The sequence below is a fragment of the Terrapene carolina genome, unplaced genomic scaffold (assembly GCF_002925995.2).
Source record: "Terrapene carolina triunguis isolate 2854851 unplaced genomic scaffold, T_m_triunguis-2.0 Scaffold42, whole genome shotgun sequence".
NCBI lineage: Eukaryota > Metazoa > Chordata > Testudines > Emydidae > Terrapene > Terrapene triunguis.
This window is the reverse complement of record NW_020664393.1, coordinates 15,247,737-15,272,419: the sequence shown is the minus strand read 5'-3', so window position 1 is coordinate 15,272,419 and position 24,683 is coordinate 15,247,737. Positions and strand designations below refer to the sequence as shown.

The 24,683-nt window shown below is 39.1% G+C and overlaps 1 protein-coding gene across 2 annotated transcripts in view; it reads left to right on the top strand.

Annotated features, from left to right (window-relative positions):
* The window catches only part of UFL1 (UFM1 specific ligase 1), a 42,835-nt gene extending 21,137 nt beyond the window's left edge, over nt 1-21,698 (top strand). For both annotated transcript variants that reach the window (XM_024192652.3, XM_029912059.1), the window contains 12 exons: nt 745-891; nt 3,450-3,625; nt 4,289-4,468; nt 8,579-8,699; nt 10,995-11,117; nt 13,529-13,649; nt 14,369-14,535; nt 15,680-15,810; nt 15,979-16,059; nt 18,945-19,030; nt 19,509-19,689; nt 21,085-21,698. In XM_024192652.3, the coding sequence (XP_024048420.1) occupies nt 745-891; nt 3,450-3,625; nt 4,289-4,468; nt 8,579-8,699; nt 10,995-11,117; nt 13,529-13,649; nt 14,369-14,535; nt 15,680-15,810; nt 15,979-16,059; nt 18,945-19,030; nt 19,509-19,689; nt 21,085-21,300 (1,730 nt within the window). In that variant the 3' untranslated portion in view covers nt 21,301-21,698. The remainder of the gene's footprint in view (nt 1-744; nt 892-3,449; nt 3,626-4,288; nt 4,469-8,578; nt 8,700-10,994; nt 11,118-13,528; nt 13,650-14,368; nt 14,536-15,679; nt 15,811-15,978; nt 16,060-18,944; nt 19,031-19,508; nt 19,690-21,084) is intronic.
* The last annotated feature ends 2,985 nt before the right edge of the window (nt 21,699-24,683 follow it).

Sequence of the window (24,683 nt, the reverse complement as noted above, 5' to 3'; positions counted from 1 at the left end):
AGAACCATAAAAAGCAGCAGAGCTTGGTGCCTCCTTCATTTATAGAGTTTTATATAAGCAATGGCTTGTAAAGGGAGCAGTGACAGAACGCAGAAGGATTATGGTACCTGAACCTTCCATGCAACTTGAATAAATTGAAAATAATGTTTTGTGTTAAGCTGGCCTTAATAATTTAGTACTAGTGGTTGCCAATCAGTGGGTTGCTGATTCTTGGGGTCCAGGGGTTAATTGGAATGTTTGAAGATCGGCTGTCGTCACCAACAGGGGTACAGGATTCCGTATCTGACTTGTTATAGATATCCATTCTTGCCATGATTTTAAAATGTTAATATCACAACATTTTCAGTATTGGTTCTGAAAAGTTTAACACCCGTCCCAATGTGAACGTTAATAAAATCATCATGAATTTCGTTTGCTGGCTAGAGAAGAGCAGCATTATGACCAACTTTCTAGTTATGTTTTTAATAAAAAAGTAGTCTGATACTGTCATAGCAGCTTTCTCCCTTGGAACTGTACATTTGGCAGGAAATTATCAGATTTAAAAATTGTGGGAGCTCAGAATTGCTTCACTAAAACAACTACTGATAGTTTTGTGATTGGTTTCTTTCAGTTAGCAGCTGGTAGTAAAAAGAGGGGGGGAAATACAAGAAGAAAGAATGAAAAAAGGAGGAAAAATAATTCCCAAATTTTTGATGATGTATGTATCTTACTGAAACTGTTGCTTCATTTATTTTATTCTTTCAGCTGTGTTAGAAGAACTTGTTAACACTGGACGTCTAAAAGGCACGGTGGTTGGTGGGAGACAGGATAAGGCTGTGTTTGTTCCAGACATCTATGCCAGAACACAGAGCAACTGGGTGGACTCCTTTTTCAAGCAAAATGGTTACCTAGGTAACTGATCTTTATTCTTTATGAATAAAAGGTCTTTTTGGAAATTGATCTAGGTAACTAAAAGAGCCAAGTGAATCCAGTATGTGTGACTGAGGCTTATAAGAATAATTGAAGTGCTACTACTGTAGTTGGTATTTCTTTGGTAAAGGCTTGTTACTGCCTTCCAAAATACATACATACAGTATATAACTGCATAATTGCAGTGCCTAAATTTGCAAGCTGTTCTGTGTTTGTACTTGCCCACATAGAAAGCACAGTTGGGCTAAAGTCCTGCATATTACTTTAATGATGAGAGAACAGTCTGAATGTTTTAAATGCCAACGGATACATTTACAGGGTATCTTTATTTATCGGGAGGATAGTTTGACACTTATTCTGTTACTTTATATGTATCATGCTGAAAACATATGTGTAGCACAGTGTACTGGGCCCTTTAAGAGCAGATGTCATAAGCCTGACTGATGGTGGGGACTTGGAGCTAGACCAACAAAGGTAATTAGGCGCCTAGCTGCTTCTTCAGGTGCCTATGTCTAACATTTAGGCACGACTGCTCAGCTGAGGCCTAACTTGGTGCCTAAGTTTACATCAGCATGTGCAAAGATACCTAAGCACTGATGTTGCTCTATAGCTAATGAGCTGCTCAGAGCCCCAGCTTACCAACCCCCCTCACTTTCATCGCCTCATCTGCAGAGCCCTCTCTGGTAGGCACTCTCAGCTTGTTCCGATGCTGCACAAAAGACATGCCCAGTATTCCCATAGTTAGAGCACTCACCTGGGATGTGGGGGACCCAAGTTTGAATCTCTACCTGATTTGGAGCAGAGACTTGAATTCATGTTTCCCACCTCCCAAGGGAGTGCCCTAACTTTTGGTCTATTGGCTGTAATGAGGTGGATGCATTCTGAATTTCACTACTGGCTAGCTTAGGTGGCTTCCTGCTCAGCTTGCTGTCTTCTGAGGATGCCTTTCATAGGTGCCTAGCTCTCCCCGTTCATTGTACAGGTGGGTGCCAAACTTGGGCTGGCAGGACTTTGGAGTTCTAAAAGATGTGCTCTAGGAATTATTTTGGGGAAATTCTATGGACGGTGTTGTACAGGAGGTCAGACTAGATTATCACAATGGTCCCTTCTGTCCTTGGAATCTGAATATCTTCCTAGTTCCTATTTCTTATCTGAAGTCCTAATCCTCTATGACATCACGATGGATTGCTATGGAGATGCATATAATTTCACAGAGGATTATGACTTCTGGTGAGGGATAAACTGAAAATGTGAATGAACTTTTAAAAAAGAAACACACTCTTTTCATGCAAGTGTCAGCGTTCGAAAAATCCATTCAGTGCATTGCCTATGCAGGGGTGGGCAAACTTTTTGGCCCAAGGGCCACATCTGGGTGGGGAAATTGCATGCAGGGCCATGAATGTAGGGTTGGGGCAGGTGGTTGGGTTGTGGGAGGGAGTGCCGGGTGTACAAGGGGGCTCAGGGCAGGGGATTGGGATGCAGGGACAGGTGCGGAGTACGGGGGGGCTCAGGGCAGGGGGTTGGGGTGCAGGAGGGGTTCGGGGTGTGGGCTCCGGCCTGGCACCACTTACCTTGAGTAGCTCCGGGGTGGCAGCGGCGCACAGCGGGGCTAAGACAGGCTCCCTGCTTGCCCTGGCCCACGCCGTACCTGGAAACGGCCAGCACCACGTCCCTGCGGCCCCTGGGGGGGGTGGGGAGGAGGGAGCAGAGGGCTCTGTGCGCTGCCCTTGCCTGCAGGCACCGCCCCCCCCCCCGTAGTTCCCATTGTCCGGGAACAGGGAACCGCGGACAATGGGAGCTTCAGGGGAGGTACCCGCAGGCAAGGGCAGAGCATGGAACCCTCTTTCGGCCCCCCGCCCTCTTCCAGGAGCCGCAGGGGCGTGGTGTCGGCCGCTTCCGGGAGCGGCGTGGGGCCAGGGCAGGCAGGGAGCATGCCTTAGCCCCGTGGCGCCATGGGGGTGACAATCCCGCGGGCTGGATCCGGCCCGCAGGCCGTAGTTTCCCCACTCCGGCCTATGGTGAATAAACAGGAAGCTTTCCTATGTGCGTGCCATAACTTTTTCAGAATCTAAGCTTACATTAAAAAAACCTCCATATGACCTTCCAAATGTGGATCAAGTGTTAACCAATGCATCTAGGTCTGCAGAAGGATCACCCCAATGCCTCTGCTGCAGCTTGAAAAAGAAGCTGCAGAATGAAAACTGACCAGCTTTTATTCCTTTAAATTGAATGAGTTGTGGCAGCATGGGTATTTTTCACCCTGGCAGAGTAGACTTAGCCTATGTACTACTTATGTTTAGGTTAAATTTCTCAGATCCTCTCCTTGCATGTAAAAAGTAAGGTTTGAAATTGTATTACTGGGGTTCATGGGCATGCAATCAGTGGGATGGTTTCTAAATACAATGTTTTTTTCATGAGGCACCGTTGTCTCTTCAAGAGTTTTAGTATCTTCCCTGTGTGTGTATTTGTTCTTGGAAATGTTGATTTCTTGAAGGTCCAATGAATGGCTAAAACTTAACAAACTTTTTACAATTTTACAGAATTTGATGCGTTGTCCAGACTTGGCATCCCAGACCCTGTGAACTACATAAAGAAAAGATACAAGTCCACAAAGCTCTTATTTCTGAAAGCAGCCTGTGTTGGTCAGGAAATTGTGGATCAGGTGGAGGCTTCAGTAGATGAAGCCATCAGCTCTGGAACGTGGGTGGATATAGCGGTATGCTCTTTTTTTCAGTGGGATGTATTTATTCCCCTTTTTGTTAGATGTCATCCAATAATGTTACTTTAAAGCAGAATTTTCAATTTACTTAGCTCTAGTAACCAGTGAAACAAACGACTGCTGCTTCACCACCTTAAACTTGCCTGAAGCTTGGGCAGGCTTTGTTGGTTGACTTCTAAGGCAAACTCATTCTTCTGAATCAGTACAGAATCATTGCTCCAGTATTGTGTTAGGGAACACTTTACTTCTGGAAATGCCGTTTGTGAGATGAGAATTTTAAAACAGACTGTCTGTTATACTTTTCACCAAAATAGGGGGATGTTAGAATTTAGCTAGGACACAATGTCTAATTTTAGCAATAATATGCTGCCTTATTTTCTGTCCTAGTCTATTGGGATGCACTTTTAAGCTGCCGTCTTCCATTACAGAGGCAGCTGTATATCATTCCTGGATGAAATTAATTAGTGTTCCTAAACCACTTTGGGATCTTTCATGATTAAAGATCCATTTAAAATATAAGGACAAATCTAGCTCAGATGTAGCACAGTATATTTTAAACAGTTACCATATATTGTAGGTCCTCTTAATACATGTAAAAGTGGCCTTTTCTGTTCTTTATAATGTGCAGTATATATAAATGATTTTGTTTTTTAATATTAGACTCTTCTGCCCAGTTCATTATCCATAGAAGATTCTGGAATTTTGCTTCAGCAAGTGATGAGATCTTTCAACAAACATTTGTCAACTATAATCTTCAGTGATACTATTGTAGTCAGTGAGAAATTTATAAACAGTTGTACTGATCTGTTCAGGGAGTTGATGCACCACAAAGCCGAAAAGGTATGTTGTCATGTATATCTGGATGTGTGTATATGTGTTTCTGTTTTTAACCATATTTGAATTTAATAGTCTGCAATTTTTTATCCTTTATATTTCTTGTGATTTAGGTCTGAAAACTTATTCATGTAAAAATAGCGTCATCTGATTCCATGTGTGTGTCATTGTCTTTCAAAGCAAATCTTGTTTAAAGTAAAAATGTTTTCTCCAATGCTATCTCTCAAGCTTCAGATCTGAGTGTGTTCTTTCTATCTAACGTATCATCACCAGTATAAAGAATTTAATTAAGTTCTGTTGATGTCGTCAGTAAAGCATCTGGCTAATTTTGAGATCTGAAGTAATGACACAAGGAAAATTTATTTTAGGACCATGTTCTGTTGTTGGATGCATTTGTGCAGCTCTCCCTGAAGTCCTAAGTGGTAAATTAAGGGGATATGATTAAGAATACACGCTGGGGGAAATCTCAGCAACTGAAGGTGCCATTTTTACATAGTCAGTTTTCTGATCTTGACCATATAATGTTCGTAAAGCACTAGATAATTTTATATTTATTATTCATTATTGAACGTTTCGTAAGGGTGAGTGGAAAGATCTGTTACTCAACCTGATTTAAAGATTCTATCAGATCAATCCATGGACATCAAAGTTGCACAGCTGCACTGTACATCTCAGCATGTTTTACAGCCTCAGTCTTATTCTGATATCACCTACATCCAAAGTAAATGAGAACTTGAAATCGCTGGCATAAAACTGGTATGTGTGGGATCAGGCCCTATTTTAGTTATTGTTGAAATTTATGTGAATTATAAATAAAGAAAAATGACCACTTCCTATGTTTAGAAATTCAAGTGTGTCCTTATTAATAAGTTGAGGAAATACAAGAAGAACCTGAAAACTATGTTTATATTTTCACAATGTTTCAGGGTCAGTAATTGACTTGTTTTTACTACAACAAAGTTGAGATGTACTTCCATGCACACTTAACATATCAGATTATTATTATTATTCCTAGCAGAACTAGGAATCTAGGTAAGATAAGGGAAATCAAAAGGTGTTGACCAAGAATGCTTTATTGAATGATTTGTCTGGGAGCTTTCTAAGTATCTCATGCAAAATAAAGAGATAATTTTAAGTAGGGCTGTCAAGCAATTACAAAAATTAATCATGCGATTAATCGTGCAATTAAACAATAGAATACCATTTAAATATTTTTGGATGTTTTCTACATTTTCACATATATTGATTTCAATTACAACACAGAATACAAAGTGTACAGTTCTCACTTTATATTTATTTTTTATTACAAATATGTGCACTGTAAAAAAACAAAAGAAATATTATTTTTTCAATTCACCTAATACAGGTACTGTAGTGCAATCTCTTTATCATGAAAGTTGAACTTACAAATGTAGAATTATGTACAAAAAACTGTTTTTAAAAATCAGGCCTACTTCTTGCTCAGCCAATCGCTCAGACAAACAAGTTTGTTTACATTTGCAGAAGATAATGCTGCCCTCTTCTTGTTTACAATGTCACCTGAAAGTGAGAACAGGCGTTTGCATGGCACTGTTGTAGCCAGCATCGCAAAATATTTACATGACAGATGCGCTAAAGATTCATATGTCCCTTGTTGCTTCAACCACCATTCCAGGGGACATGCGTCCATGCTGGTGACAGGTTCTGCTCAATAACGATCCAAAGCAGTGCAGATGCTACCAGATTCTTAAATCTTGGGTCGAGTGCTGTAGCTATCTTTAGAAATTTCACATTGGTATCTTCTTTGCATTTTGTCAAATTTCAAGCGAAAGTGTTCTTAAAACAAACAACATGTGCTGGGTCGTCATCTGAGACTGCTATAACATGAAATATATGGCAGAATGCAGGTGAAACAGAGCAGGAGACATACAGTTCTCCCCCAAGGAATTCAGTCTCAAATTTAATTAACGCGCATTTTTTAACGAGCATCATCAACATGGACACGTCCTTTGGAACGATGGCCGAAGCATGAAGAGGCGTACGAATCTTTAGCACATCTGGCACATAAATATCTTGCGACGCCAGCTACAAAAGTGCCATGCAAATGCCTGTTCTCACTTTCAGGTGACATTGTAATTAAGAAGTGGGCAGCATTATCTCTCGTAAACGTAAACAAACTTGTTTCTCTTAGCAATTGGCTGCACAAGAAGTAGGACTAAGTGGAATTGTAGGCTCTAAAGTTTTACATTATTTTGTTTTTGAGTATAGTTATGTAACAAAAAATACTATATTTGTAAGTTGCACTTTCATGATAAAGAAATTGTAGTACAGTACTTGTGTGGGTGAATTGAAAAATACTATTTCTTTTGTTTATCATTTTACAGTGCAAATATTTGTAGTCAAAAATAATATAAAGTGAACACTTACACTTGGTATTCTTTGTTGTAATTGAAATCAATATATTTGAAAATGTCGAAAAACATCCAAATTAATTAATAAATTTCAATTGGTATTATATTGTTTAACAGTGCGATTAATTGTGATTAATTTTTTTTAGATAATCGTATGAGTTAACTGAAATTAATCGACAGCCCTAATTTTAAGTGAATTTTTGCCATGTTATTTCAGCACTCCAGTTTGTTTAATAAAAAGTTTCACTTTATGAAAAACTTGTTGTATTTGCCCATGCTATTTATTGACTGATTTTTCAAAAGTGTGTTTATTCTCAGTTTTGCCTGTGTAAGCTCTTATTTTTCCATAAGCAATTTTAACCACACAGAGAAAAGCAAGAGTAAATTAAAACCCTTCCAGCCATCCTGATTTTGTCCAGGACTATCCCAATATTCTTAAATCAGTCTGAGTAAAAGAGTCCCAAACAGTGACCCAGCTCCTCTGTTGGACCAGCATATACTTCTTCCCTCCACTCCCTCTGCCTCCCTCCCCCCCACTAGTCTCCTACTTCTGGGGGCCCTCCCTCCCAGCTGCTGGGCTGGATGGCTGCTTGTTCCCTCCACCTGCTCTCAGTGCCTTGGACTGCTGTCTGCTTTCACTAGTGTCTCATAGCAAATCTTAGAGCAGCTGGTGCCAAGCAGTATCAGATCCCCATCTTAACGCAGTGGAAAGCAGGATAGCTGAACCGAGAGGGTTTAGGAGGCCAGTTTTCCCCACCACAAAAAGAGAGAAATTAGGGAGGCAGAGAAATGTCATGTGTTTTTTAACATGGTGTGAAGATGTGATGAGGAACCGGCCTCGCCTGTTAGGCAGATCTAAAAAGCTCAGGAACAGCCTAAACGTATTCATATTTGAGGCATTGTTTATCTAAGGGTATGTCTTCACTACCCGCCGATCCGGCGGGTAGCAATCGGTCTATCGGGGATCGACTTACCGCGTCTCGTGAGGACACGGTAAAATCGATCCCTGATCGCTCTGCCATCGACTCCGGAAATCCACCTCGGCAAGAGGCGGCAGCGGAGTCAGCGGCAGCGGTCGACTTTCCCCCGTCCTCACCGCCAGGTAAGCCGACCTAAAATACGCAACTTCAGCTACGGTATTCACGTAGCTGAAGTTGCGTATCTTAGGTCGGAACCCCGCTGTAGTGTAGACCCAGCCTGAGATATTCATGTGCACTATTACCTTAAATTCAGTAAAATGCACACACAAACCTCTGGTGACTGGGACCCCGTGAACACCAGATTCTTTGGAGAACTATGTTTTGGAAGATAAGGTTGGTAATAGAATTGGGTTACAAAATTCAGTGTTGTAATTCTACCCAATCTATTTTAAATAATTGCTGGTGACATACTTAAACACTGTTTAGACTTCAGGATTTATTAAAATATTTGAGACACACACTGTCTTTAAGTTTCTTGATTGAATACATTACTGTAAAATTAATGTAACTTTTTACTGGATTTATTTTACAGTTCTGTTATTCATTGACTACCTTTGTCACATTAAGCTTGCAGGACAGGTTGTTGGGTTTGGAGGAGGAAAATAAGTATCTTTTTCCTGTGCTGTATGTAGAACACATTCTGTGTTTAAGACAATATGTTTTAAAATGTCTAGACTGCATGAATGGTGCTTTTAGTCACATTCTGCATTTATATTTTGATATTAAATGAATTATCTTCATTCCAGGAAATGAAAAATAACCCTGTTAATTTAGTCACCGAAGAGGACCTGAAAGAGGCTTCTATTTTAGAAAATTCATCTGCTAACAAAAAAGACAAAAAGGATGAAAGAAGAAAGAAAGCAACAGGTAAGGTACTCGGAATTATTTTTATTTATATAAAAGAGCACGTGTCTGCCCTTGGCCATACTTATTTATAAAAGTACTCCCACCGGTTTCACCTAACCCCGTAGCTGACAATAGTTAGGCAAAAAGCAAGCAATGAAAAATCCTCACCCCCACTCACCATCCTCCTCTTTCGTCCTACTTTCCAAATGGCAGGGGAAATTGATGGGCTTTGCAGGGTACTCCAAAACTCATCAAATCCAGACCCTTTCAGATGAAGTTGGAGTGAGTTTTAAAGTCAGAGTCCTCTCCAAGCACAACTTGGTAACCTCCTCTCTATTATGCTGCCAGATCATAATTATTTGAAGGTTCACAAGGTTGTTTTTTTTTTTAATATGTTCTGAGCCAAATTCATACTGGGTCCAAGTATGCATAGCTCCATTTAGCAATAACATTTCTTACAATAGTTCTCAGTTTGCTCCAGAATGCAAATATATATAAAATCCTTCTGAACCTTTACAGTTTTCAGTAATCACTGAAGAACTTTAATCAGGCTAAACATAATGCAATTAGTCTTAAAGACTTTAATAGGGTGATTCAGAAATTTGTTTCAGTCCCTCAGTGTTGTGTCCTATTACATGCTACAGAATCAAAACACTGATATATCTAGCTTAATTGGATATACAGTATAACCATATCTTTAAATAGAACATTAGTTTCTACTCTGAAGAGACCAGGACTGAGTTGGCATGGAAACCAAACTTATTCTCACCACAAGAGACAGCAGACTTTTCTAGGGCATCGTTGTTAAAGAGGAGTTTGAACTTTAATAGAACTGTCATAAATAGAATGACTTCCAGCCTTGCTGGTGTCTTACTCTTCATAAGTATAAACTCTGTGTAAATATAGTCACGTGCATACATACGTAATATATCTTGCACCCTGGCAAATCTGCTTTAGTGATGTGGTGTTTTCTTTTTGGCCATTATGTAGCATGCATCAAGATGACCCACATCACCACGTGTTCCAGATAACATTATTACATATACTGGAAATAATGACAGATACCACTTATCACCTGTTTAGATACTCTTAATGGTGGACAGTTTTATATGTATGAAAGTCTAAAATATATCCATGGTGTGTCTTTGCATCAAAATTGAAAACAGACAATAAAATAACAGTAATGGTGGTTTTTTCACAAGTCCATTTTTAAAAAAAAAAAAAAGGGGGGGGGTGCTGACCCACAATGTGAAAGATAGGCTGCAAATCATTAAAGAGCTTCTTTTAAAATAGCTTTTTATCATTTCTGCTTATTGTACTGTTAATTAAACAACCAATTCCTGCTCAATTTAATTGTCACAGTTCAAATAAACCTACAAAAAGCCTGTTTTTTTCCCTAAGAAGTTACAGGGTGCCAGGGCTTACCCAAATATTAGTTGTTCCTAACCTACAACTTAAGTATCACAGCTATCGCTATTATGGTCCCAGGAAATGACTGAGCAGCAGGGCTTGGGAATTCATATTAAATACATAGCCAGCAAATTGTATGGTACAAGCATTTGAATACTGCCTTCGTATGTTTTTCTTAAGCAATAGTAGAATTAATCCATTGTTTAGCCACTTGAGAATGTAAAAAAAGCCTAAAACTTCAAAGTTATTTCTTGTATGGAATGCAATTATTACAGAGTGTAAAATTTTGCAAATGAAAAGCAGAAACAAGGGCAGAAGAACTTACACGGTGGAAAAGGAACATACTGAAAATTGAGATGCTATCAGCAATTGGGTAAATGCTTATAGTGCAGGATTCTGTCCTGTAATGTAGAGTATTCATGTTAATGACATGTTAAATACAACTGCAAAAATTTTGTTCAGTAGTTCAATTGTTCATCAGCGCTGACGTGCATTAATAAAAATCTTATTTTCAGCCATCAGGTTACTTTTCTTGTGTTTTGAGCAATGGTATCTGGTTTTGTTGTCTGTCGGGAACAGTTATTTTACTAATGTTGTTTACATGATATATATAATTTGATATAAGGAGTAGTCACATTTTTATAAAGTTCAGTTTATTTTAGTAATGAAGTGACAACTAATAAAAGTTGTGAATCAGTATTTCTTTGTTTTCATGTTCTTTATTTAAATATCAAACTGTCACTAATCTGCAATATATAATGTAGGTTCCATTCATGATAGGTTGATAAGATTATTTCACTAGTATCTTTAACAGATAGTTCAGCCTCATTTGTTACCATAACTATGAAAAACATCACATTAAGGGATAATGCTTCTCTATGTACTAAACACATAATTTGCCACCAGAGGGCAGTGGAAGTGTGAGAGGAAGTGGTGGTGGAAATGCCAGAGAGTTCAGGATTAAGAAAACCAAGAAGAAAGGAAGAAAGGATGCGGAGAGTGATGAGGAATCACAAGCAAGTAGCACAAGTTTGTAATTTTGTTTTAGCCAGTATCTACTTTATCTTCTGCTTTTGTAAGGCTTGGTCTACACTAGACCCCCAAATCGAACTAAGGTACGCAACTTCAGCTACGTGAATAACGTAGCTGAAGTTCGAAGTACCTTAGTTCGAACTTACCTAGGTCCACACGCGGCAGGCAGGCTCCCCCGTCGACTCCGCGGTACTCCTCTCGTCTAGCTGGAGTACCGCAGTCGACGGCGAGCACTTCCTGGTTCGACTTATCGCGTCCAGACAAGACGCGATAAGTCGAACCCAGAACTTCGATTGCCAGCCGCCGAACTAGCGGCTGGGTGTAGACATACCCTTAGTCTTTCTGTGTTTCTCCCCATTATAGCTATCTACCCAGATAAAATATCAAAAGATTCTAGTGTGCTGATTAGGTTAAATTGTATAAATGAAAATGTATCTCAATATAAATTGTGGTATGCATTCATAGTGAGCATTGTAAGCAATTCTTAAAGAAATCAAAGTAAAGGGAATTAGAGCAGAATTTTTACTAAATTCAGAAAATATAGAAAATAACATTGATTTCAAGATGCAGATCATACTTAGTCTTTAAATATCTGCTGAATAATGTATGATAAACCCAGCAATTCTTATCTAGTTCCAAGGTTTAACTAGCTTAAATGAGGAAATCCTAGTGATGACTAGAAATAACTGATCTTTTTTCCCTTGAAAAGGAAAACCTCCAGCCAAAAGTTTTAACTTTGATTCAGTGACCTGTAGTGGTTGCTATTGAAAAATGAGCACAGTTACAACACTTCTGTTCTTTTCTAAATGAAGGGGGAAACTTGCTGTGCTATAAATGTTGGTAAATTCTAGCTTTTTAAAGGTGACTGTTATAATTGAAATAAGAATGAAAACAGTCTCTCAGAAGTTTTATGGTTAAGCCTGCTAATTCCGATTGTATACGTCTCTTGAATCTCTAACAGTAACTAAAAGCTCTTTTAATAGATTTGAGTAGTTCATATAGGTTATGTTTATACTATAGCTGCTAGAATGCTTCTGTAGCTGAGCCGCTACAGCACCATACTGTAGACATCTCTTCATCAGCAAAAGGGGTTTTTCTATCACAGGGATCGGCAACCTTTGGCCCGCGGCCCGCCAGGGTAAGCACCCTGGCGGGCCGGGCCGGTTTGTTTACCTGCCGCGTCTGCAGGTTCGGGCAATCGTGGCTCCCTTTGGCCGCAGTTCGCCGCTCCAGGCCAGTGGGGGCTGCGGGAAGCAGCAAGGGCCGAGGGATGTGCTGGCCGCCGCTTCCCTGTTCTATCAATATAGTTAATCCACCTCTCCAAGAGACAATAGGTTAATGGAAGAATTTTTCCCTCAACTTAGCTGCGTCTACACAGGGGGTTAGATCGACCTAAATACGGACCTCAGGGTGTGAAATTTTCATAGTCCTGAGTGATATAGCTAGATCATTTTTAAATGTAGACCAGGCCATAGTGCAGAGGTGGCCAAACTGTGGCTCACGAGCCACATGTGGCTCTTTTACCATTAAAGTGTGGCTCGTAAGCCGCCTCCGTGCGCGCACCCCCCCCCCCCCAACCTACCAGACTGGGGGAGAGGGGGCAGCGGGAGAAGCTCAGGACCTCTGCCTTACAGTGGGGTGGTGATTTAGGAACTTCTGTCTAGCAGGGAGGAGGGTCTCGGGGCTTCAGCCCTGGAGGCCGCACCTGCCAGGGCTCGGGGCTTCAGCAGGAGTGGGGTGGAAGCCCCGGGCCCCAACTCCTGGCAGGTGTGCTCCGGCTCTCGAACTTCTGAAGATTGTCGTATGCGGCTCGGAGGGCCAGTAAGTTTGGCCACTCCTGCCATAGTGCGATAATTCTTCAGACTGCTCATCTACTAGGTGAAATACTAGCAAGGTCCACAATAAATGTCATGCTAAGTTTAAAAAAAAGAAAAATACAAAACCACCAAAATATGTTTAAGCATAAGCTGAGTATCCATGTGATTGTATTGCTATAAACCCCTGTTCCCTCCCTAATGCTTCTTGTACTCATTCATTGTGTTTTGAAATGTAGGTGATAACCTGGCATAAAGGGTGCTCTGTCTTTTTATGTCTTGCTTTTGAATGCTATTAAAAAAATCTCGGCACCAAGTAACAAATGTGAGAAAAATCTAAAACTGACATTTTTACCTTTTGTGGATAATTTGTGAAATATACAGTAGAAGTTTTCAAGTCATCTTAACAGAAATATCAGACTTTTTATTTGTGAGAGAGCTGTAACTGCATTGGTGGCTTAACATTCACTGCTAATCCATTTCATGTTAGGGGTTAGAGCTACCTGACATTGCAATGTCCTGTGCCACGTGGGTAGCTTTAACTAAAATCATCTCAATGTTCTGCCATTCAAATGTTGCTCGTGGTCATTACAGGTAGGAATAAGCATCTGGAGATTCCTTTCATGTCACGGGAAGAGATTCAAGATGTTTTAAGGAGCCATATAGAGGACTGCCCTGAAGAGCTTATTACAGAACTTGCCGAACATTTAATACGGTAAGTGCACTAATTCATCTTGGTAAAATTGGGTGTTTAATGATTCATTCGAAATGAATCTCCTCCTGCTTGCTTTGACTAGAAGAATAGTACTTTTTTTTTCTGAGATTGAGAGAGAGAGAGAAGTCAGAATTGTAGTGCTTGCTACTTGATGTGGCTCAGTCTAATATTGCAAACCTCCTGGCATATCAGAAATCTGTGTTGATACGACATTCTAGGAAATGCTGCTTCTGTATGGCTGGCAGTTTGTATTACGTCATCTGCCAGCCAGCATATTCTGTACTGTGAGAGTGACCTTAGAAAAACCCACACCATTTTTAGTGCATCTTAACTGTCTGATCTGACATCAGTTCAGTGACCATTTGGAACAGTATATAAATAGCATCCTCACTGGACATCTTATACGCTTTTCCCCCCCTCTTGTTTGGATTTAGGGACAAGATTTATAGGCCTGTGAAATTGAAAACATTGACAAGGACTTAACTATATCATAACAAATTGTGCTGCCAAAAGTACCAGAAATACATAATATGCATACATTTTAATAATCTATCATCACTTATGCACTATTATTTTTAGATACACTTTTATCGCATTCTGGAATGTACATCTGGAACAGGAGTGTAACAACCTTGTCATTAATAATGAATGTATTTGGATAAACCCTACTTTTTTTTTAATAGTTTTAAGATCTTCCTTTTTTTTTTTCCTGTTCTGAGGTCCCTAACAAAGAGCTACCAGGAAGTGGTACGTTCAGTATTCGTGTCTTCAACCTCTTCTTCATCTGGAGCTAGCAGGAGGCGGACCATCAAGGATTTGCAGGAAGAGGTTTCAAACTTGTACAATAATATCCGATTATTTGAAAAGGGAACAAAGCATTTTACAGGTACAACAAATATTTCCTTAAAAAAAAATATGAACACCTCAGTACTAGAAAGGTGATGACATTTGAATATATTAAGAAAAGAGCGACAAAATATTAAGGATGCAAACTATGCTGTCATTGAGTAGAGTCTGTTTTAGCTAAAGCTAGTTTTATTTAAATGATGTAAATTCCAAGGAGGGAGAGGAATTACAGTGGTACTGTAAGGGTGTAAAATGTATCTGTGGGAAGTTTAGGATGAAACTAAGAACAGGGAAATTATGCTGAATATGAAGAAAAGTATCCTGATGACATTTGTTTGATTATGGAATCGTCTCCTAACTGAAGTAGTAGAACCCTCGTCACTTGAATCACTTAAAACATGGATGGACAAATCACTAGGCAATATACTGTAGTCAAGCCTTCTCAAATTTCTTCACATTATGGACAACATCTTAACTTAGAGGGTCTCCCCTGCCATTCACACTTGCATAGCATCACTGTGGCAACTACAGTTCTTGCTTACATGTGAAAAGTAGCATTAGAGGAAAAATGAAATATTTCTAACTGTCTCTAAAGCAGTAAGTTGTCTGCCTTTTTGACATATATTAATCATACGGTCTCTTTTTGCCTTTCATTACATTTACCCCTAGAATCTGTTCCTCTTCATCCTGCATGTGTTTCTGTGCACCTCCTTCCTGCACTGTCTGTTTAGTTCCCTGAAGGTGCTGCCTCTTTGCCTAGTTCCTGGAACCCTGCTGCTTTAGTCCCTTTTCTCCTGCTGTCCAGGATATTTCTCTCTTGCGGTGGGTGGCAGCTCCAGTCTTATTTATGGTTCAGGAGCTGTCCTTAGGCACCAGTTTCTTCTCCTCCTTATGTAGCTGCATCCCCTAGTAGTATCAGCTGCTCTGACTCCTCCGTTCCAGTTGCATTTTCAGGCCTCCAGGCTCTTGCTTGCAGTGAGGAACTTTGGACCCCTATAGAAGCAGCTGGAAACAAGAAGAGCTTGCACTACATGTCCAGCTACCTTTCTGTGGACCACCAGTAGTCCTTAGCCCACCACATGGGAGTCACCGCTGTAGGGAAATCTGAACTGTCATGTGGGTGGATTAGGCAACATAAGTTACTTTCTTACTCTGCCTTTACTTACAGAAATTATATCTTACAGATGAGACACAAACTAATCTTGCCAAACACATGCTGAAGACAGTTTGTACAGACATCACAAATCTTATTTTCAACTTCCTTGCTACCGATTTAATGATAGCATCAGAAGATTGTACTGCCATTACAAGTGAGGTATGTAGATACCACTTTTATTCCTCTTTAAGGCAGTTTCATTTTAATAATCACAATATTAATGTTCTTTCCTAACTATTTGCAACAGCTTTTCAGTTATAAAGTACTCACATGAAGATAAGCCTGAAATTTATGTGTAAAACAATATTATGTTTTTTTCCCCAACAGGTCAGGAAAAAGATTTTAGGTAAATTACCTGAAGAGACCAGAGGTCCTTTAACTAAGCTACATACTTCTCTGAATGGCAAGGTAAATTGCTCCAAAAACTTCGAGTTCAGATTATCCATTATACTAATGTAATGCTAATAGCCAGCTAAGTTAGAGATTCGGATAGGTGATTACTGTTGCTGTGAAGGCTGCATACAAATATCCTCAATCCAAATTCTTGTAAATCAGTAAGAATAAGTCAATCTTCATCCCATAAACATTTTTAAGGGGCTTGGGGGTAATCTCAATTTATGATGTTGGCAGTAGAGATTAAAATGCAGTTTCTTAAACTTTATTTAGAACACTTGATATTTCATGTATCCTCCCCCTAAAATTCTTGAGCCCTCACCTCTGTAGGCATTTAGCCATCATAATCATTAAATTGTGGACTATAGCAGCTGTAAAACAAAACTGGAAAGAACCAGTTACTGCCTAATGTACAAAAAAGGCTTATCATATTTTTCTTAAGAAAAGTAGATACCGTGTATACTCATTCATAAGCCGAATATTTTTGGTAAAAAAGGTGACGCATCAAAGAGCGGGGGTAGGCTTATAAACGGGTCTACACCAAAATTTGATGATTTTAAACTCTATGGAATCATTGAATTGAATATCTAATACATTGTCGCTTTGTTTACCTGGAGCGTCTGCAGGCATGGAGCTCCTCAGCTCCCAGTGGCGTGGTTCACCATTCCCAGCCAATGAGAGCTGCGGGAAGTGGTGCCACTTCCCAAGCTTCCATTGGCTGGGAACGGCGAACCACGGCCACAGGGAGCTGAGGGGCTCCATGTCTGCAGATGCTCCAGGTAAACAAAACGTCCCGACCCACCGGCGGTTTACCCTGACGCCCGGGAGCCAGAGTTTGCCAACTCATTTAGTGATGTCAATACTGCAGCCTTTTAAAGTTGCAAAGGCTTTGTTTAGTGGACTAGATTGGCTTGAAAGGAACACTAAAAGAGCAGTGCTGCAGATCTGCATGATATTTGACCCATGCATTTCACAAAATGCTATGCCTTACAAGCCAATCAGAAAAATACAATGAACGATAGTACTATAGCACTGGAGTCAGTCCGCTACTGTGTAATTTGATCTCTTCATGCATTTCTACCATTGGACCTCATAACTCTCGAGCCAATATGAAAATATAACGTGCAGAATTGATGGAATCGCTAATAAAATTGAAATAGCCTGTTATCCCCACAGACATGCCAATCTACAGGTCTGCTTTGAAATAAACAAAGAATAATAATAATTTGACAGTGATAAAGCAGGTGACATGCCTATATAAAGTCCTACAAAATCCATAACTACAATAATAATAATAATCTATTTTCATACTAGTATTTAAAATGAACAAGGTTATCGTGTTTGGCAAATGGATCAAAGCTCCCTCCTGTTGTTACTTTTAAAAGAAGAACCTTGCCTAAAAACATGAAATTTCCTGCTGGTGTCATCGTACATCTACACGAAAAGTGATGGATGGATGGATGAAAGTGGGACTATTGAATGGCTAGAAAAAGTGTGGAATAAGAGACCAGGAGCACTTTTCAAGAAACCTGCTATTCTCGTTTGGGACATGATCAGGACACACAAGGCGGATGAGGTGAAAAATGTGGCCAAAAATAAGAAAACTACTTTGACTGTAATACCTGGAGGCTTAACTTCAGTTCTGCAACTGCTTGATGTCTGCCTGAACAAACCCTTTAAAGACAGGCTACGCAAAATGTGGTCTGAATGGATGTGCTCAGGCATGGCAAAGTTGACAAAAGGCGGGAATCTTATGAAGCCTGAAATCAATCTGGTCACCCAGTGGATCAAGGGTGTCCATTCCCTCGGAAATGATAGAAAAATCATTTAGGAAATGCTGTATCAGCAATGCACTCGACGGGTCAGAAGATGATGCCATATTTGATGATGACACAACAGAAGCTGATGATGAGAAGGAATCTGAGTCTGAAGACGACACTGCCGACATCTACGATAACAATGCAGGTGCAGCTGTGACTGAAGCCGAGTTTAATGAACTGTTTGGTGAATCAGAGACTGATTCAGACTTTGAAGGATTTTAAGACTTTTTAAAGTCTCATATTGTTCTAAGTTACTTGTTTTAAATATCCATTTACTGATTTTAAATATTGACTGTAATTTTGAAGGTGAATACATATTTGTTCAGTTATTATTATAACAACAGATTTTTTGTTAGATTACATTAAAATAATTCTAGCAAAATTTTGAGTGTTTTTTGTGATGCCAGCTTTTAAAATGTAGCAGGGATTGGCAAACTTTGGCTCCCGGCCCATGAGGGTAAGCCGCTGGCAGGTCGGGACATTTTGTTTACCTGGAGCGTTCACAGGCAGGGAAGTGGCCCCGCAGCTCCCATTGGCTGTGAACGGCAAACCGCGGACACTGGGAACTGAGGGGCTCCGTGCCTCTGAACGCTCCAGGTAAACAAAACGTCCAGGCCCACTAGAGACTTACCTTAACGGGCCAGGAGCCAAAGTTTGCCACCCCCTGAAACATAGGATCGGCTTATGAAAGGGTCATACAGTTTTTGCTATTTTTACCTAACCATCTTGGGGGTCAGCTTATAAACGAATGGGCTAATGAACAAGTATGTACGGTAATATTGCGATACCTTCTAGAAGACGATACATTGTATACTTTTTTCCAAAATGTATTAGCATTAGAAATTGATTGCATTCAGTTACTTAATTTTATATCCTTTACTATTTAAATATATAAACTTTTAAAGGTTTAGTGATGTTTTATTTTAAACAGAATCCTTTCCCTCATCTTACATTGTTTATTATTTTACATCTCTATGATCTGAATGCCATCATTTTGAACAGGGAAAAACGATGTGCTGTAAACTAGGTTTTTTAGCCACTAGCACAAATTAAGTGTCTATGGTCTAATTTTTTTTATAGAGTTTAGAAGACTTTCTTTTGTGCCTTGATTCTTCAGCAGATGCTTGTGATATTATGGTGAAAAAAGGGGACAAAAAGAAGGAAAGGTAACTTTTTAAAATTATATTTATTACCTTAAAGAATTGTGCAATGTGGGAAATATAGCACTATTTCTGCACACATTTTAGATAATTAACTTGGTAGCAGTGGAACTTGTAGGTAGATAAAGGGTGGAGGGGGAGATAAATTCGGGAGTCTTCTTTTTAGACAAAATTTAGGCATCTTTCCAAACATCAGATATTTAATTTGCAGATAGCGTACCAAGTTTGAAGCTAATTTTTCTGATAGTGGAGATGGCTGCTTTATATCATTTTTTACAGAGATGTCATTTTAAAAGTTCAGGATGGCATTTTTCAAAAGCTCAGGGTGGCACTTTTGAAAATGCCACCCATTAATATTAAGAATCAGTCTGTTGGGAGGAAAAAAGTTAATATCCATCAAATCTAAATACGTATTATAAATGCCAACCTGATAAAGAACAAAATAGAAAAAAATGTTTTCTCTATGCACTTTTTGTTTTCTTAGGCAAATTCTGTTTCAGCATAGACAGGCTCTGATTGAACAACTGAAAGTCACAGAAGATCCAGCTCTTGTTTTACACCTGACATCGATCCTGTTGTTTCAGTTTTCAACACAGTGCATGCTTCATGCACCAGGAAGATGCGTACCACAAATCATTTCTTTCCTAACTACTAAGATCCCAGAGGTATTCTGCTTATGAAATAGCATCCTGTAGTGTCTGACTGTTTTAAGGAAAACATGGGACTGTCCAGCACTGAATAGTTCTAGGTATAGAATATCAAGGTATAGAATCTATAGGCATAGAATATAAAACATATAAATATATAGTTATAAAATATCTATAGGTATAGAATATAAAACGTCTCTCTATTTTTTCTGTCTCAGTCTGTTTGTTGGCATTAGCACTCTAGCACTTCCATGTGGGTTCATCTGTCACATGTCATCTGTAAATTACAGTGATCTGTGAGGATGATTCAGAGCTATGAGTTGTCTCGATTTCCAACCCTTGATTGTAGTTTAAAGGTTGTCATTTCACTGAGTCGTTGATGGAGTGGTTCCATGGGATCAACAACATAAATGTTCACCAGAGTCTACAGCAGGGGTGGGCAAACGTTTTGGCACAAGGGCCACATCTGGGTATGGAAATTGTATGGTGGGCCAAGAATGCTCATGAAACTGGGGGCTGGGTGCGGAAGGGGGTGAGGACTTTGGCGGGGAGTGCAGGCTCTGGGGTGCAGGAGGGTGGGACTGAAGGGTTCGGAGGGCGGGAGGGGGTCAGGGCAGGGTTGGGGCACAGAAGGGGGTCTGAGTGCAGGCTCCGGGCGGTGCTTACCTCAAGCACCTCCCAGAAGCAGCAGCATGTCCCCCCCTATGCAGAGGCACAGCCAAGCAGCTCTGCACGCTGCCCCATCCGCAGGCGCCACCTCTGCAGCTCCCATTTGCTCCGTTGGCGGGCCAGTGAGAGCTGCGGGGGAGATACTTGGGGCGGGGGCAACGTGCGGAGCCCCTGGCAGCCCCTACACGTAGGAACTAGAGGGGGGATGTGCCACTGTTTCTGGGAGCTGCACGAAGCAAGCCCCCGACCCTGCTCCCCGGCAGGAGCTTGAGGGCCAGATGAAAACATCTGAAGGGCCGATGCGGCCCCCGGGCCATAGTTTGCCCACCCCTGGTCTACAGGTATCTGCAACTTTATTGGATTCACCTTCCAAGGGTGGACCGTTGAACAGGTCCTCATTCTCTAACCATTACCTCTCCCCAGTGAAGTGAGAATAAATCCTGATTTATTTCAATTCAATTTTAAAGAAAATCCAAGGTGCACCCAAAAATGTGCTTCAAACTGCTGTTAATCAGGTCATAGCACTCCCTCCTCCAGTGGCTAAGCATGCTGTTTCTGTAGTGTAGATGCCTGTTCATTACTACAGACATTTTATTTTTGATATGCCTTAAAATATTCATGTGACAATTTAGATTGTAAAATGTCTTGATGGAAAAATATTTGCTGACTTTAATCTCACAAAGTCAGCTGTGCTCCTTTAAATAACCTTAACCCATTTCTTTAATTTTTTCCTCCCCCCCTCAGGATCAACATTCTCTTCTGGTCAAATATCAGGGATTAGTGGTGAAACAGTTGATGAGTCAGAATTATAAGATTGGACAAGGGGATGATGACACAGTGGATGATAACCTAGGGGAGAAAGAATGTCCAGACACTATTCGAAAAGAACTGCAAGAAATCACCGCCTCTCTCAAAGATCTTGTTCTCAGACCCAGAAAATCTTCTGTAACAGAGGAGTGAAGGTCTAATTAAATTTAAATCCAGCGAATAGTCAGAATATTTTTTTCTGAAAGGAGAAAGAAGTTCACTGTGTTGGGGTAGTGAAGAATGGTTGAGATAGTCTTGGCTTCCGAAATTTTGCGTATAGAATTGAAGCCTGAAGGATAACAGGCAGTGGTGGATCTGAATTTTGATTTACATTCTTTTAACATATATATATATTTTATATGCATGCATTGTTACATAAGACATTAATAGCAACACGTAAATTGGCTATGTAATTAAAATTCTAAGATGGAGCCTTTTATGTAGTATTTCAGGAAATGTTTACTCTTTCAAATGGTTAAGAATTCTTATACATGTATCCATAAGTTTATAATTTGCTTTTCTGATGTGAATTCCCCTTTCGCCCCCCTTTTTTTTTTTTTTTTTTTTTTTTTTTTTTTTAACCTGTTTAGTAATTATCAAAATGTAAACGTTTCTCTGGATTCCACAGCTACATTTTAAAATTAAGGTTATAGGTATGTAATAGCATGGAATGAGAGGTCATCTTTACTTTTTTTGATCTCATGAATTGGAACTTTTTCAGGAGTGCATATTAAGCAGTGCAGAGGTTAATAATAAAGTGGTCAGGCACAGCTGCACAAAATAGTAAAAATATCTGATCAGTTCAAATAAGGTTATTAACCAAAGAGGTTATGTTGCTGAATTAAGGATGGATTTCTAGAATTTTTTTCAATGAATTCCAGTGAATTTTGCACACACTATTATTTTTCATTTCATGTCCCTTCGCTAATGATTTGTCATAAAACTGCAAGTGACCTATATTGGGTTTTTTTTTGGTTTTTTTTGAGGGAGTGAGGTGGGGGACTTCTGTAATTAGCATACAAGTTAGCTTGTTCATTTAACTGACGGGCACTCTTATTACAACACAGTTTCAGATACGATTCCTAGAGAGGTTTCTTAAGGGGCAAACATCCATTATATATGCCATTTTTATTTGAGAGAGTTTGGTTCAGAATTTTGTTCACTTTACAGTATGTTTCTTAAAAGAAATTCTGAAAATGTTAACCATTTTGGATATCTGCTACAGTGTTTTTTCTAGTGTTAACCTATTCCCAGAGGTATTTGATATTATTTAGCAATATTTTTGTCATGCCCATTGTAATTTACATCCTCATTTGTACATGGGGTGTATTATGTCTTAGAGAAAATATGTGTAAAGTATACCAACTAGAATCCTTCCAATATTAGTTAATTACATAAATTTTGTATGTCAGTTGTATATTTTTATTATTTGTTTTGGAGCCCGTGCAATTTTAATTTATCATATCAGTTTCAGCTTGTTATCATTGAAGTATGCAATGATTATATATATATACTTGTAATGTTACCTAGTTGCTTGCATAAAATCAAGTCTGAATAGTAAGGTAATAGACATTGCTGTCCAGTGAAAATAATAGTAGTTCTAAGTATTCTCTCACTCTTGCCAAAACTCTTTTGGCACTGAGAAAAACCTACTGTAGAGATGTTACCAAGTGGCATTGTCTGTTAAATTCCTGCAGGTCATGTGCAGTGGTGTGCACTTGGTAGAAGTCAACCAAAAATGTCCCCAAAACTGTGATTGCAACAAAAGAAAGGTGATGAGATTTGAACTTTTGTCTTACTGCATTTAGGCTTATTTTTAGAATGGAGTTTAAAAAACAGAATCACTTATATAAAATCACTAAATTACTGTACTAAATTCAATAATATCTTTACAAAACAGCAGTGATCCTGTACAAAAGAGCAGCTCCACTCTCTGCCCTCCAGACTTAGAGGCAGAGACAGTTGTGTCCATCATCCTAGCTGGAAGCCCCCATACAACCATGTCACCTGAAAAGAAGGGCCAGAGAAAAGCAAAAGAGGAAAATATTCTGACTGCTTTAACTTTGTTTAAAAAAAAATGGTTTGCATACAATAAACTTACTTAGTCTCTTGTTATTGAATCAAAATAGTTCTAATTTTCCTATATTAAATGTACACACTTTTAAATGGCATTGATGATTTTGTAAATAATACTGTACAATCTGATATCTTTATGCAAATATAATTATTTTAATAAAGTTAATGGTTAAGTGGATAAAATAGTTTCTGCTGTTGACTTAACCGCTGATATATTGATTGGATTTGCACTTGTTGCTTAAACTGCAGTTGTTAATGTGCTCCATTTGATTTGTTATACTTACAATTTTGAGTGCTTCTCTTTTGCTTAATACTGTTGTAAGACATAATAATAATAATGAACTTGTTATAAGTCTCCTACATAAAGCAACAGATTTTTTTAAATTATAGGCCACATGATGAGAGTAATAAAACATTCTTTAAAAAGGATAGGAAAGAAGTACTAACATTCCAGTAGTGGTCTCTTCCTGGAATTTTCAGTGATTAATTTCAGTATGAGAAACCTTCACCAGTATTCCCAGGCCAGAAAAAAATAAGTATTGGCTGTCTGTCTATCAAGTGCATTCCTAGTTAAAGGTGTCTTAATTATGAGAGAGAGAGAAATGGAATATGGTTTCCTCAAACACTTTGCTAATGATTTTTTTCCCTATATATAATGGACTTAGGGTTGGGAAAAAGGAAAGTATTCCTATTATTCTTAGGATTCTTATCCTAATGATCAGATGTTCGGTTCACAAAAAAAGGCTGCCTGTTTCTTCTTCAGATACATTTACATTGTAGCTTCATTTAAATTACTCTGTAGAAAAGGGCTGGGAAGCAGCATTGCTATGGCCAACTTGCCCCCTCATTCCACTCATTAACAATACATGCTCCATAAAATTTCTTGTATATAGTCTCTTCCAAAGTGACTTTAAAAAAAGGAAGTGTGTGATTACTCAGGGAAACGCTTGAGGTTAGCCTTTGAGAAGTGGTGGCATTTGAAAACTATTGTAATATGTTGTGTACTCACAATTTAAATGACTTGCACGAGTGCAGTGTAAGATTGGTGGTGTAATCTAACAAAGGTTGTCCTGAGTTTCTGATAGGTATTTAGAACTTCTGTTACAGCTTTCTGTAGACCTTTTAGTTAATGTTTTAAATGGCTTCATGTTTTTGACCTTAACATTTTCTTTACAGTAAGGGTCTGTGAGAGCAGTAGCCTTTTTGAAGGAAGTTTACTCCTGTCATGGAAAGGATGGTTGTAACTGAAACATAAAAGTGATGGTCATATGAAGGTTTTAGATTATTAAAATTCTTTATTGTGAGAGCAGAAATCTTTCTCTCTGATATTTTAAATAACTACTCGTTTTTTTAAAGTGTAATTTGAAGAATACGTTCAAAAAGGCCAAAGATCAATGTAGTAGTGAAATGGGATTTTAAATTATTTTTATGAACTGTCAGGGATTTAAACCTTCGTTAAA